This window comes from Pantherophis guttatus, chromosome 4, assembly GCF_059756535.1.
Source record: "Pantherophis guttatus breed Tessera chromosome 4, ASM5975653v1, whole genome shotgun sequence".
Classification (NCBI taxonomy): Eukaryota; Metazoa; Chordata; class Lepidosauria; order Squamata; family Colubridae; genus Pantherophis; species Pantherophis guttatus.
Window position 1 is genome coordinate 51,392,691 of NC_142066.1, and position 16,251 is coordinate 51,408,941.

The window sequence follows — 16,251 nt, forward strand, 5'->3', positions numbered from 1 at the left end:
CTTTGGAAACTAAAATGCTAGCCAGCTTTTATGACTTATTATCATTTAAATTACTGTAAAGCAGGATGGAGAGAGCCACCTTGATGCAACAGTTAAGGCAGTATAGCTAGAAATCAAGGACCCTGGTTTCTAGTCCAACCTTGGACACAAAGCCAGCTGTTGACTTGTGGCCAGTCATTTTATTTCAGCCCTAGGAAGGAGATAATGATAAATCACTTCTGAGAAATCTTGCCAAAAAAAACATAGGCACTTGGTCAGGAAGTCTCTGAATATCAAACACAATTTGGGGGGGGGGATGGATGAAGGCTTTCTGCTTCAGTCAAGAATATAAAAACATTAGGGCTAGGCAATAAAGATAATTCATGCATTAGAATAGATTTGACCAGGAAGAGCTTTGGAATACAAGGAGCACAAGTGCAGCACTTAACTACAATTCATGAAAGTAATTGCCTTTTTGTGATTATGTGGTTACTTCATGGAAATGTAGGACCGATTTTCTTGTCCTCTGATCCAATCAGTAAGGGTTTTTGAGGGCCAGGCATTTTAACAGCCCTGGAGTAAGATACTTACTGAATTGTTTAGCTATTTTCTTCATTTCAAGGGGAAATAATGTTTTATAAAATGCTCCCTTCCTCTAATTAGATACTAAATCATTTTCAGTTATTTCTGAGCTTACCAGTTAATCATAAAAAGGCAGTTACTTTCATAAATTGTAGTTAAGTGCTGCACTTGTGCTCCTTGTTCTCCAAAGCTCCTCTTCCCTGGTCAAACCTATTCTAATGCATGCATTGTCTTTATTCACAGAAGGAAAGCTGTCCCTCCACTAATAAAATTGGGGGGGGGATATCTGCACTGTGCTAAACACAACTAAAACTGAATATATTGATTTCTGCAGACTTCTCCAAGGGAGTCCCAGCTTGACAATTGTTTTAGTAAATTCCAGTTCAGGACATCACATTTTGAATGAATCATTCATCTACTGAGGGAAGTGTGGAGTTTTACTGAAAATCTACATTCTTAGGTACTTAATGAGTTCAAGTTATTTTCCTTTATTGCTTCTGTTGTCCAAGCAGAAAATCTTAATAATTGGGTACAGTAATACAAATCCTATTATAGAATATAATTTCAAAACCCTAAGAATAAAATCTACCTTTCTTTTCTTGATCCAGTTCTGGACAGTAGAGGGGAAGAAGTAGTGAGAATTTAGAGACCATTAAAAAGCAAATGTTATCAAACTAAAATCCTGAGAATATTTACAGTCAAGCTAAAATGTTAGAATAATGAAAGATTTGTCTAAGGAATACCTTGTCCATCCCCATCTCCCCCCTCCTCCTCCCCGAATTGAGCACACAAATAAGCATCAGATTGGAAGGCAGAAAATCTAGAGCAAAGACTCATGCAGGTACATTACATGCAGCTCTGGAGATACATAATTTTGTCACAGGGCAGCAGGGAGAGCAAGTGATAACAACTCCACAGCCTTGAAAAAATAATATATCACTTGCAAAGGTTATTCAGAAAGCCTCTTTAGGGCCAAACTCCAAACTATATTTTGCTTTCTCTTTCACTGATGAATCTCACTTTTGAAAAAACACAGATCTGAGCATGATGTTATCTGGCCCGGATCTTTGGTGTGGCCCCTTCCTCTCCACCCAGCATGGATCATCCAAATGACATTCCAGGGCCCTCTATCAGTTAGACCAAAGTGTTTATTGGAAAGCAGTCAAGTGTTGAAAGAACTGTCAGAGTTTCCACTGGGGGGTGGGGGTGGCGGGGTAGAGACTGGATGGGATGGAAAGGAATATGGCTGCAGAATTTCAACCAACACTCCAGTCTCCTGTACTGTGCTATTTAAAGGCTCTCAAATCACTAAGAAAAATCTCAGCAGCATTGAATGCACCTTATGGAGGAACCAGATGTCCAATTCCTTTGTCTAATAAGAGCTTTTTCAGAGTTATGGATGTGCTGTTGGAAAACAATTTTTGGTTATTTATTCTTTATAAAATGTATAGTCTACTCTCCTCTTGTTTTTATAATAATCGTGCACAGTACGGAAAGTTGAGAGATAACAATACACATAGGTATGTATTTTTATTTTCTGGCTTAATACCTTTCCTGAACATAGCCATTATAATTTGCAAACCATAATTTATACCTTAGTGTGTTAGCCAATTGTTTTTTATTTGTAAAATCATGGTTAAGTATTGAATTTCCATGATTTGTGATTCAAATTCAATCATAAATTCTTGGCCAAGTAGGAAATTAATCTAAATCCATCTTAATTCTATGAGTAATGAAAGCTAATAATTAAATTTAAAAAACCGACCTAACGTAACACACATTTTTGCACCATATTTTATCCAGTCTCAATGATACTCATCTTTGCCTTGAATTTTTTCTTGTTGAATCTCATGTCTAAAGTCCTGAAAGTCGGTAGAGATAATATCTTTTAAACCTGACATTGTTTTCAGAGATTTAGCATTGCAGTTACAAAACATACACTATTACTTTATGTACAAATGATTTTTCTGTTTTTGCAACATTTAAGACATATTTCAGAAAAGTCCCTTAAGCTAGTTGACCGTTGTACACTGGTCTTGGTTCTTATAAGCAGATAAAAAATCAACACATAAGGCAATGTCCATTATCATATCAACTTCTGCTTCAAATATTGGAAGAAAGCCCTCAGCTTCAGGTGTGTTAAAAGCCTGTATTTGAACTTGAATGCTGGACACCCATGTGAGATCATGTCAATAAAAAGAAAAAAATATGTTAAGTTAGAACAGGACGAGACACCCAAATTATCAGTATTAATTTTAAGGATACCTAGCAGAGACCAATTCAATATTACCTTGGAAAGCAAGCAATTTATTAATGGCCCCCAATAATGCCTTATTAGCAATAACAAGTAAATGTTCTAAGGAAAGCACAGCTGTTAATGATGGCCGGCCTATAAACTATTGTTGAGGGCATGATGTCATAGCTGCAAAGTCTGGAAGCCAAGACAGTTGCTTACCCTATAAACAACCATACATCTGGGTGTCAGAGTTTTCCCTGGTCTCTCTCTTTTTCTTGGCTTCAGGCAGAGAGATTAGAGCAGGAAAAACAAAGTCAAACCTGGTGTGGCTCTGTTTATGGAAGGAAACAGGTCTGCTCCACAAGTGGAAAGCAGAAGAGCACCCCAAACAGAATTCCACAGCAGAAGTTGGCAATGGTCTGGACTAGATGATCTTTAACAATCCCCTCTATCTCTCCAGTTATGAGATAGATACATATTGGCAGCAGCCCACATCTGTCTGGTTTGAAGGTCCCAAGTTTAGTTCCTGACATCTTTCCTACAAAGATCTTTTCTACAGAGCCAAGAGGAGAAAGAAAAAGAGTCCAGTTCTGAGAAATGAGAAATCCCTAGCCCTCTTCTTGGGAGACATTTCCAGGTCCCTTCTAAATGTAAGAACCTCAGAATCAAAAATAACAAGGAAGAATGAGGAGGGTTAAGATATATTTTTCTAAAAATCTTTTTTAAAAAAAAAATCTAATCTATTATCTTTTATTGGAGATTCCTATAACGTTTAGTTTTGTTAACAGATAGGTCAGAATTCTCTTTGCTTTTTAAAATGAGGTTAAGTCTGAATAGACATCATCCCTGCCTGCTGCCTCTAAGGCATGAGAAAGTATCTGCTTCCTAGAGAGGAAAGGAAATGGGGCATTGTTGTCCCCTTGCTGGGAAGACCACTAGGCAGGCTAGAGAAACAGCCCTGTCACTTTAACAGTTGAATATTTCCAGGCTGAGCTAAAGGAAAAGCCCACCCTCTTTCTCTCCATGCCACTATCCCAGCTAGAGCTGAAGGCTGCAGGAAGAGAACAAAAGATGCCACACAGATTCAAAACCCAGCTTTAGGTAAAGCAGGTGCCAGCATCCCAGGTGACAAGAGCTGAGATCTTTGAGCAAGCCAGATGGAGAGCTGATATCTTTGAGCAAGCCAAAAGAAGGCATCACATCAGAACTGAAATACAGGTAAGATGGAGAAAAGTTGTATCTGCTTTCCAAAAGTAGACTGCTGAAAATTCTACTGCCATATGGATAATTTTATTTAGAAAAGCGGGATAGGAAGAAAAACAATGCAGTGTCTAAAGGAGAACATCTTGGGGAGGGGGTGTATTTTGTGTATACCATATACCTTTGCAGTATGATGGTTCCAGGTCTTTTCTTAGAGTGAGGATTATCGGAAGCAAATGTTTCATAGAAAGGAGTGAGCTGAAAAAGTCTTCAGTCCTAGTGAGTAATTCTCCACATTATTCCCAATTAATTTTATGCAAATATTCAATGCTTTCAGGGATAATGTGGGCCTTCCTCTATTCTTAGAGGTTGACTCAGCCTTTCTTCCTTCCAAGGTGGGTAAAATGAAGACCCAGATTGTTGGGGGCAATATGCTGACTCTGTAAGCCGCTTAGAGAGGGCTGTAAAGCACTGTGAAGCGGTATATAAGTCTAAGTGCTAAGTGCTATTGCTATTCTAGAAACTTTACAAAGTGGGGACAAACAACTTTTTTTTTTATTGGACCGCAGTAAGCATTAATAGAGTCAGCTAAGTTAGGGAATAGAATCATAGAATCATCAGGCTGGAAGAGACCTTGGAGGTCCTTATTCTATTCTGAACAAGTGGTTGTCTAATCTTTTCTTAAAACCGTCAAGCGATGGAGCACTCACACCTTCAGGAGGCAAACTGTTCCATTGATTAATTGTTCTCACTGTCAGGAAATTTCTCCTTAGTTCCAGGTTGGATCTTCCTCTGACAAACTTCCACCCATTGCTTCTTGATCTGCCCTTTGGAAAATAATTGATCCTCTCTTCAAGTACTAGAAGTAACAGTAACAGAGTTGAAAGGGACCTTAGAGGTCATCTAGTCCAACCCCCTGCTCACGCAGGAGACCTAGACTAGAGATTCGAACTGCCGACCTTTCTGACTGACAAGCTCAGCCACCTAGGGAGCTGCCTAGAAGATGACTATGATGTCACTATAAGCTTTCTCTTTCTTAGACTAAACCTATTGAGTCCCTTAACTGTTCAGATTATTGTGCAGTTAATTTTCTTATTTGCATTTATATCCACTTGTTACTAGAGTGGTCCAGGCAGCTGATACTTCACATAAAATAGTTAAAACCCTAAAAAAATTGCAAAATTTATTTGTGCTGCAAAATTAAGGATCATTTTAGGTATAATCATCAGCATTACTAAAAGTAATTTCATGTAGACATTTACATTTTATTAAAAAGATTTCCCAATGCCTCTTTTAAATACGCAAATATTCTTTTGCTTTCCTAAGCATTTATGCAGTAGCTTTTTAACTACATTGAAATTATGTTTGTTTGTATGTGTGTGGCTATTAGTGAAAATAAAATCATAGGTAAATAAATGAGAAATAACCGTGCATTTTATAAATTAATTATAGTGGGCATACAGTTATTAATCAATGAATTAGGACTATGAATTAAAGCTTTGGCCTACTGAATAGCCTGATAAATTTATAAACATGTAAGTGCACACTAATACTGACATATTTCTCTATAATATGAAATAATGTAGAGTTTAGTATACTGCAGAGTAGTTTTCTAGCTACTCTGGGCTAGAGAAAAAGTATCTGTGATATATTCTGTAATATGTTCTAATTTAATCCACATACAAATCTTTGGTATTAAATTATCCTATTAGAATAACTAAAAATAAGAAGCAACAATGAGCGTGCCATCCACATAGTGAGAGATAAAAATCTGGGCAATTTGTACTATTTTAATATTGTTCCATCCTATCAAAAGTGGATCATTCCTTTAAACTATATGAAAAGGAGAATTCAAAATGAACTACTTCCTCACAAAATTCATAGCATATTTGTGATAAACAATCTCCCATGACATCCTGATGGCTACAGGTTGTCTTCAACTCACAAACATTCATTTAGCAATCATTCAAAGTTAAAACTGAACTGAAAATGTGACATACAACCAGTCCTTGAATTTAAAAATATTGCAACATTCTCACGATCATGTGACCAGAATTCAGGCTCTGGGAAACTGGCGTGTATTTTACGATGGTATCCCAGGGGCATGTGATTGCCATCTGTGACCATCTCAGCCAATTTCGGACAAGCAAAGTCAATGGGAGAAGACAGATTCATTCAACAGCCATGAATTTAGAATTGCAGTGATTTGCTTACCGATAGTGGCTAAAGAGGTCATAACATTGGGCACGACTCATTTAACAATTACCTTGCTTAGCAATAGAAATTTTGGTGCCAATTCTGGTTGTAAGACAAGGACCACTTGTATAGCCACACAAAGCCTCTCATGGTTCCAGAATGTTCTCACAGCTTAGATTCTGTAGGTTTTGGCAACTTTCTTCCTATTTTTTTGCCGCAGAAAGTTCTGTTTCCAGAAAGCAGGACTGGTTAGCATGGGTTAGATATTTTGATCTAACCAGTGGTAGATATTGTATGTTTTAAATTGAGATTTATAACCCAGTATTGGAAATGTGCATTCCTGCACAGAGAAAGATCTCTGAAGTGAAAGAGAACAATGTGGGAGGCTCTGAGAGGTGGGGGGAAGCAACCTCAACCAATTGTCTTCTAATAAAATGTTTATAGAAAGTTGTTTTGTGAGTGTGCCTATTCTCAAAATTCTAATTTTGTCCACTAACCCCAAAAAGTTGTGAATCCTTTGCTCTAAAAGCATAACTTTTGAAGTGTAAAAGTATACTTGGCTTCTTTTTTTAGTTCTAAAGAAGTGCTTCATTCGCTTACTGTACATTTAGCCCACATTTATGACTGTTTTTAGGCATTGATTTTCTCCAGAGACTGCTCCTGTCTCTGCAATGCCCAGTGGAAATTCTTGTCTCAGCCTAATGAAGCAATCTTTCCCCAAAGCAATTTACCCACTTAGCTAACTGGGATTGGGATAAGCTGTGAGATAGTAGTTGAAATTCCTTCTTTCCAGATAAGTTAACAACAGACCAAAAAAAAAAAAAATACATCCCTGTTTTGATGTTGCCAAGACTTTCATGTTCCTTTCAAAGCAAAATGATTTCCCCTAGAGTAGTTGAGATGAGAATGGAGAGAGTGATTCACTCTGATCTTTGGTACTACATCTACAGTATAGATATTTAGTTCATCCATAGTGTACTACCGTATTTTTCAGACTATAAGACACAACGGAGTATAAGATGCACCAAGATTTTGAAGAGGTAAACAAGAATTTGCCCTCCCCAGTCCCCAGGAGCACTCTGCAGGTCTCCCAAACTTTCTGTGCATCCAATTTTTGTGAAAATGGGATGCGCAGAGGGTTTGGGAGGGCTGCAGAGTGCTCCTGGGGCCTGGGGAAGGCAAAAATGCGATGCATGGGGGGTTTGGGAGGCCAAAAATGGGCCTGTTTTTCATGAAAACGGGCCCAGTTTTTACAAAAACGGGGCATGCAGAGGGTTTGGGAGGCCTGCAGAGTGCTCCTGGAGGCTGGGGAGAGCAAAAATGCCTCTGTTTTTGCGAAAAAACGGGCCCATTTTAATGAAAAATGGGACTGTTTTTGGCCTCCCAAACCCCCCACGCCAGTGGTGGGTTGCCCCCGGTTCACATCGGTTCTATAGAACCAGTAGTAAAACCAGCAGGAGGCTCCGCCCACTGACCCTGACATCATCAAAAAGCTTCTGCGCATGCGCAGAAGAGCGTGTGTGTGTGCTCACTTCACTTGTGTGTGCGTGCAGCACCGCTACAAACCGGTAATGAAGGTAAGTAGAACCCACCCCTGCCACACGCATCATGTTTTTGGTGAAAATGGGATGCAGGGCGGGGTTTTGGGAGGCCAAAAATGGCTGTATTCAGTGTATAAGACGCACCAACATTTCTACCCGCTTTTAGGGTGGAAAAAAGAGTGTCTTATACTCCAAAAAGTACAGTAATTTGTTTATTCAATCTTGAAAACATGTGGATTCATATGCTACATGGGGATGCTTTTGAGGACCACTCAGAAGCTACAGTTGGTCCAAAATACACCTATGCCTTAATATGCCCATGTAAACCAGTGGTGGGTTGCCCCCGGTTTGCACCGGTTCTATAGAACCGGTAGTAAAACCGGAGGGAGGCTCTGCCCTTTGACCCTGACGTCATGAAAATGCTTCTGCACATGCGCAGAAGAACGTGCACATGCAGGAACGAAGCGAGCATGCGCACGTGGCCCCATTGCGAACCGGTAGTAAAGTTAAGTAGAATCCACCCCTGGTGTAAATCTATGTTTTGTAAGCTGCACTAGTTGCCAATAAGCTTCTTGGAGCAATTTATTTGTAAACCTGTAAAGCCCATCTGGCATAGGGCCTGCCTACTTGAGGGAACATGTGTCTCCCAAGGCAAAGGTGCTTTTCCAAAAGACAACTGGACTTCCTTGGTTATTTTCTTTGAAAATATTTTAATTCCCATCCTAGAAACATCTTTCTGAAGAAATGTCTTGGATGAGAAGCAAAACATTTTAAAGGAAAAAAATTAAGACAGTCCAATTGCCTTTTGGAAAAGCACCTTTGCGACAACCACAGTAATGGGTTTCAGTTTCGGCCACTACTGGTTTGCTCGTGGGCGTGCACGGGTGTGACACTTCTGCACATGCGCAGAAGCTTCTGCGCAGAAACATGCACAGAGATGTCCGGGCAGGTGGGCAGAGCCTCCTGCCACCGCCGCTACTGGTTCGCCCAATCCAGGACAAACCGGTAGCAACCCACCACTGGATAACCATGACTTGAATGATTGAGATCCTCCATAGACATGTGCCTCCCACAGTTTCCAACATCCTAATCTGTTCAGACAGAGTCAGGTGCTCTGGATCCCATCCATTAAGTAATATCATCTGATGGGATCTGGGAAGTATGATTTCACTGCTATACAGGGCCGGATTTTCCTATAGGCTAACTAGGCTTCAGCCTAGGGCCTCAAGATCAAGAGGGGCCTACATTCAAATTGTTAGCAAAATTAAAATTACACTTTCACTATAGGTGAAAGGGCCTCATAAGTGGAATAGCCTAGGGCCTCTTTTCATCTAAATCCGGCCCTGCTGCTATAGGGCCTGCCCGCAGGAACAGCATTCCTCCGGATATTCAGATGGTCCCAGTCTCACTCTCCTTCTAAAATGCTTTGAAGATCTGTCTCTTCCTCAAAACCTTCGGATACAGTGACTGCACAATTCCTTTGGGATGGTGTGTAGAAGTGAGACTGGTTGTGGATTATCATTTCAGGATTAACCATTAAGTTTTTTGGATTTTTTTTTTTTATATATACTTGCTTTTTATTGCTTGCTGTCCAGAGTTGCTTGGAGTTCAGCAGCTCTAAAAATATGCTATATAAATGTAAATGAATAAATACCATGTTTCCCTGAAAATAAGACCCTGTCTTATACTTTTTTTTTGAACCCTGAAATAAACACTTGGCCTTATTGCCATGCGCTCAAAAGCCCGATTGGACTTATTATCAGAGAATGTCTTATTTTGGGAGAAACAGGATATGAAGTAAATAAATACGAAGTATTATAGTGCCTTTAAGTTGGTTTAGATGCACAGCTGTCAGCAATAAAAGGTTCATGTGGAATTTTATTGCATGGCTGGGGAAGGGATATTCAGGTTATGTTACATGTTCTTTGTTTGTGTAACAATTCTGTGAATAAATCTAGACTAACATAGGCCCAAAATCACATAATCTGCATCATCTCTGAAAGAGGATTTGAACCCAGACATCAATTCTCCTAAGCCAGTATACCACACTGGCTATTTCAGAAAGTTTTTTTTTCCCCCTAAGAAGACAATCACCACATTTCTAGATATACTGGAGCATTTATCTTAGCAGAGCTTGAATTTCTTGGGGATTTCACTCAGTTACAACAACAAACCATGGATAACTTTAGGGGTTGCTTAACTTAAAACTGCCATGTGTACCTCTTAGATTGCTCAGAGGTCATTCCCAATAATGCATTTATTTCATTAATTTAACTTTACATGCAATCCTAAACTTCTACCAGGATCAAGACCCACTCTCCTCTTTGCAGGCAGAGAGACACAACTGAAACAGAAAGATCTCCTGCTATTGCTGAAACATTCATTTTATTCTACGCTCCGTTATTAGTAGAGTATTACCACAGGCGGTAGGTAGATCATTCCAAATTATTCACTGCTTGTGGAGGTCCATCATTTGATCGCATTTCTCCTCTATTCCCTCTATTTGCTATTTAACCATTTGCTTTTAGCAAGTCACCAATTCCCTTAGAGAACTTTATTTAAGATGATCTTTCTGTTCTTCTTTCCTTTCTCCTGCAGCAGCCATGGGCGAGTGGGGATTCTTGAGTTCCTTGCTAGATGCAGTGCAGGAGCACTCACCCATGGTCGGACGCTTCTGGCTGGTGGTGATGCTCATCTTCCGTATCCTCATTCTAGCCACAGTGGGCAGTGATGTCTTTGATGATGAGCAGGAGGAGTTTGAGTGCAACACTAAGCAGGTGGGATGCAAACAGATTTGTTACGACTTGGCATTCCCTATTTCCCATTACCGCTTCTGGGTTTTCCACATTGTGGTGCTCTCGGCCCCAGCTGTTATGTTTGTCATCTATTCTATGCACCAGACCACCAAGATCAACCGTGGCTTAAAGGAAATTGAAGGAAATCAGGAGGAAGCCAATCAGGCAGGGAGGAAAGTTCAGGAACAATTTGAACTCCAGCCTAGTCAACGAACCCGAAATATTCAAACTTTCTACATAGTCAATGTCATAGTAAGAATTTTGGCTGAGATGGGCTTTCTGGTAGGGCAGTGGATGTTGTATGGCTTCCAAGTAGGATATCAATATATCTGCGAGCATCGTATGTGTCCTCATCGCATTGATTGCTTTGTATCTCGGCCAACCGAGAAGACCATCTTCATTCAGTTCTATTTCATGGTGGGGCTTGTTTCAGCTTTTCTCAGCCTGGCGGAGCTGGCTCATCTTTTGCTCAAGAAGCGTTGCCGGAGACGTCATGTGATCGCTCCTCCTGCTACTGCATCTTATGAACAGCAGGACAATTGGTCCAATCAGAAACAAGAGAAATCACAGCACTTTCTAGCTCCACCTGATGGAGGTACCAAAGGGACATCATCTCATGATGGGATTCCTAACCATTATGAATCTAAGGCTCATTTTCATCATAAGAACTCTACCAAGAGCAGCCGATCTTCCCGCTCTTCTGCCAGAGGTGACTTAACAGTATAAGAGCAGAGAATACTTCCTTGTCTCTTTGATTTGTTCCCTGGATGAGCTGGATTCTTCCAGGGCCAGGAATATGAATGGACATCTATTTTCAGCTAAAGTTGAATATAACTTAGATCAAAAATGCAACATTCTGCACTATAGGACTTGGTCATAATTGTGACAATTCATTATTTACTTTCACATATTAAGGCTAGGTTGATATGTCTAAAAATGCTTAAATTTACTACAATGTAAAATAGATTGATAAGGCTGCTAATATGTTAGAATAGGGGGAGTAAAGGAGTGAGATGACTTTCCAGTATTCTGGGATTTTCCTAATAATTGAGCAAGTCCCATTTGAATTAGCAAAAGCTGGAATTTATCTGGCTATAGAAGAATATGAGTATCAATGAAAAAACAAGCAAGGACACTTTTGCTTTTTAAACAAAAAAATGCCAGGGCAGAGAAAATTCAGGCTTTTAATTGGCTGGTCAATGGATGTCAGGAGTCCTCCTAGTCAGAGGACTATAAATCAGTAAATGGGTATAAACCAGGGGTGTCAAACTCAAGGGCCGTGGGTCAGAAACGGCCCACGGGGTGCTTAAATCTGGCCCATGGGGCTAGCCTGGAAATAGCAAAGGATCAGCCCACGGTGCCTCCGGCAGCATCCCCCCATACCCCGTTTTGGCCGGCAGGATGCTGCAGGAGGCATCCGTCCCGTCTCCCCCACACACTGGCCTGCAGAGGAGAACTACAATACTGATCTGGCCCTTGAAGAAATCCAGATTGACACTCCTGGTATAAACTATTGTTCAAAAGCAAGACTATCTGGCTTCTACTGAGATATCCACTACTGCTTAATGTGCAAAAGAAAACTGGGGTAGATTTGGACATGGATGTTCTCTCAATGTAGTATATCCTCCAGAGAAACAAAAACTGTCCATTGGCATCGAGAGATCTTTGCTGAAGAATTTAAATTTTTTAAAAAAATTAAATGTGTGGTTCAAATTAAAAAGCAATAATCATGGGGAAAGGGGTCTAATATGTTGCAGAATAAAGTTTCACTTTAATATCTCAATTTACCAGGGTGACTTTGAATCCCACCTAAGACCTATGGACTTTCTTTACATATAAAAGAGGCAAGAAGCTGTTTTGCTTCAAAATATCTAATTTTCCTAGGAAAAAAAGATACCAGTAAGCCAATAGCAGAAGTCATTCTGTTAAGGTAGAAAAGGAAGCAACCTGACCTAATTAACTTTGGGTACAAGGATGTTTTATGGTGGGGTTAACACAACCTGTGGCTGCCATTTGGTGAATAAGCATACATCTTTCTAGGCAATCATTTTCCAATTGGATCCATCATATGCTCTCAAGATTTCAAGAATACCTACAGCCAAAGTTTTCTGCCCATGTGTTCAATGGGAGTTTTTCCTCTCAGAAAAATATTTAGGATAAATCTGCACTCTATAGCCTTGATTAGAAAAAACAACCTACCAAAGCGGTGTGTTGAAACATGGAGTTGCCTTTCAGTAATTGACTCATAAGAGACTTGAATGCTGTTTATTGGGGCAGTGGCAATCCAACTACAGGTAGTTTTCATTTAGTTACCAATCAGACTTACGATGGTGATGAAAAAATAACTCACATTTGAGACCTTTGGCAAAAGAAAGCCGAACTAAGATCAAACTCAATTGCAGTTTCATTTAAATACCCAATTCACTTAACAACTGTGGTTGTTAAGTCCCAATTGTGGTTACTAAACAAGGACTACCAAATCTTTGATGGCTAGCTCTGAGGAAAGATTGAACGCCCACATTTCATCTTGTTCTCCAGTTGGCACACAGCTCCAGAGCTACTATAGATGGCACATATAGTGGGAGACAGAAAGGGAGAAGACTGGTTGTACTCCAGATCCATCCACAGCAAGTCTTTTTTTTTTTTTTTGGTGGCTTGACTTATGTTAAAGACTTGCATTAAAGGACGGTTGCTGGAATTGGGTATGTCTAGTTTAATGAAAAGAAGGACTAGGGGTGACATGATAGCAATGTTCCAAAATCTCAGGGGTTGCCACAAAGAAGAGAGGGTCAATCTATTCTCCAAAGCACCTGAGGCAGGATAAGAAGCAACGGGTGGAAACTAATCAAGGAGAGAAGTAACCTAGAACTAAGAAGAAATTTCCTGACAGTTAAAACAATTAACCAGTGGAACAACTTGCCTCCAGAGTCCAGAAATTATGAATTCTCCAACACTGGAAGTTTTTAAGAAGAGATTAGACAAACATTTGTCTGAAATGGTATAGGGTTTCCTGCCTGAGCAGAGGGTTGGGCAAGAAGGCCTCCAAGGTCCCTTCCAACTCTGTTTCTATTCTATTCTATTCTATTCTATTCTAGTCTAGTCTAGTCTAGTCTAGTCTAGTCTAGTCTAGTCTAGCCTAGTCTAGTCTAGTCTAGTCTAGTCTAGTCCAGTCCATTCCATTCCATTCCATTCCATTCCATTCCATTCCATTCTATTCTATTCTATTCTATTCTAGTCCAGTCCAGTCCAGTCCATTCCATTCCATTCCATTCCATTCCATTCCATTTTATTCTATTCTATTCTATTCTATTCTAGTCCAGTCCAGTCCAGTCCAGTCCATTCCATTCCATTCCATTCCATTCCATTCCATTCTATTCTATTCTATTCTATTCTATTCTATTCTATTCACTGCATCATAGTCCCAACTAGGGGTGAAATCCAGTAGGTTCTGACAGGTTCTGGAGAACGGGTAGCGGAAATTTTGAGTAGTTCAAAGAACCGGCAAATACCACCTCTGGCTGATCCCAGAGCGGGATAGGAATGGAGATTTTGCAGTATCTTTCCCTTGCCATGCCCACCAAGCCACGCCCAGAAAACTAGTAGTAAAAATATTTGGATTTCACCACTGATCCCGACCCTAGAAAGCATCCCCATGGGAACTCCTGAGATCTTGGAGAGTGGTCAGTAGTGGCTTGTCCCTCCACTTTACATCAAAGGTATTGCTCTGATCTCATTGAAGAAACTAATAAGTTTCATCATAAAACTTATTGCTTTTGTGAGTAATGTAGTCATTTTAATAGCAATCTGTTACATTTTGTACTTAAAGCAACTATTCGAAAGATTTTAATTATACCATTATGCCATGTATTATGTCCTACAGTTGGGTAGGAAAATGACAGCACTGGGACTTTTGCAGATTTGCTTCTGCTCTCATAACAAATATGCAGGAAATGGGATTTTTTTCAGCCTATATGGAGAAGCCACAACAGTTTCTGTTCCCAGCTCCTTGTACTTCCTTTCCACATGATCCATTTTTTTTCTCCCACAAGTCTCAGAGGGAATATTTTCAACTGCTTTTAAAAAGAAGTGCAATTTGAATCATCTACATAAGATGTTTACACCTACTCTACAACTAAGGCAGTATTTTCCAGATGTCTGTGTGAGAAGTAATACTTTTGAGACCACAACATCTTCAGGTCAAATTTTGATAACTTCATTACCAAATTCATGCAGTGGTAACCAGAAGTGGTCTGCCATTTTTTTCCAAGATGCTGATCCAGTGTGAACTAAATTCGTGAGGTCAACAAAATTTAAGTGGCTTTAAAACTGTCACCATAAAGTTTGTTATTTTTTACTTTTTCATTCTGGATTATATCTTCTTTTTTAGTCAATGATAGGTTTATGGAAATCTGGTGGTTACAATGTATCTTGTTAAGCATTCAACAAAATCTTGTACAATATCCTAGAGAAGAAAAAAAGGCAAAATGTAGGCTTGATTAAATTACCATTATATGGATAGAGAACTGTTTGAGCATTTGTGTGCCATTCATACAAAAATGTCAAATTGGAAGGAAACTTCACATGACGTACTGCAGGGCTCCATTCTAAAGTCAATGTTTTTCATTTTATAAGTTTGGATAATGGGCTACAAAATACAATTCTTACATCTGCAGATGACAAAAAGATGAGCGATAATAAACACACCATGGAGGATAGCTTGAAGCTTTAGTAGAACGTTGACATACTGGAACAATAGGTAGAAACCCACAAGATGAATTTCAGTTAGGACAAATGCAATATTCTACATTTGAGTAGGAAAAATGAAAGGCACAAGAAAAAAGTAAGAAACACATTGAGCAACATGTGTGAAAAGGATCTGGGTGTCTCGGTGACTCACAAGTTGAATGTGAGCCAAAATTTTGACATAGCTGAAAAAACTACAGATGAAATTCTAAATTACATCAAAAGAAGTATAGTGTCAAGCTCAAGAAGAATCACAATTCTCCTATCTTTCTTCTCTGTTATGTGTTGGTTGTACCACATCAAGAATACTCTCTCCTATTCTGGACGCATTTTAGGAAAACTGACAAACTGGAGGTTACCCAAATATCAGCAGCCCAAATAATAAGGGATAGAAGGAAAACTTCATGAGCAACACTTGGAGGCAGAGGAAATGTTTAGCCTGGGAGACTTAATGGCTACCATGACCTACCGCAAGGGCTATCATTCTAGAAGACATGGCAGAATGGTTCAAAACTGTTCCAGAAAACAGGATTTAAAAAAAAAAAATCAATGGGTTTAAATGACAATTTTGGGTATGACATTGAAAAAAAACATTTTTAATACTAAGAGCTGGAATGGATTACCTTTGAGATGTGGTGGTCACTCTTTCACTGGAAACATTTAAACAAACTTTGGATTGTCATATGGCAAGAATGCTTTAGTGGTGGCTTTCTGCCTTGGGCAGGGGTTGGACAAGGTGATTGCCTAGGACCCTTCTAGTTTCTAGGCTTTTTCAGACATCAAACCAGCATTTTGCTGTCTATTGGGAGACTTAGTGTGGCTACCTGATGAGGACTAATTAGTCCAAAATAGATCTATCTTAGTCTCCCTTTAGTCTCCCAAAAGACAGCAAAATGCTGGTTTGATATCTGAAAAAGCCTAGAAACTAGTGAATGGGATTTCACTGAGCTATGGCTGTATAAAGATCTTGATTTACATA

At 39.5% G+C, this 16,251-nt stretch overlaps 1 protein-coding gene across 1 annotated transcript; it reads left to right on the forward strand.

Annotated features, from left to right (window-relative positions):
• The first annotated feature begins 3,845 nt into the window (after positions 1-3,845).
• GJD3 (gap junction protein delta 3) lies at positions 3,846-12,367 on the forward strand. Its single transcript, XM_034416567.2, has 2 exons — positions 3,846-4,015; positions 10,333-12,367. The coding sequence occupies exon 2, from the start codon at positions 10,338-10,340 to the stop codon at positions 11,253-11,255; it is 918 nt and encodes a 305-aa protein (XP_034272458.1). The 5' UTR covers positions 3,846-4,015; positions 10,333-10,337; the 3' UTR covers positions 11,256-12,367.
• The last annotated feature ends 3,884 nt before the right edge of the window (positions 12,368-16,251 follow it).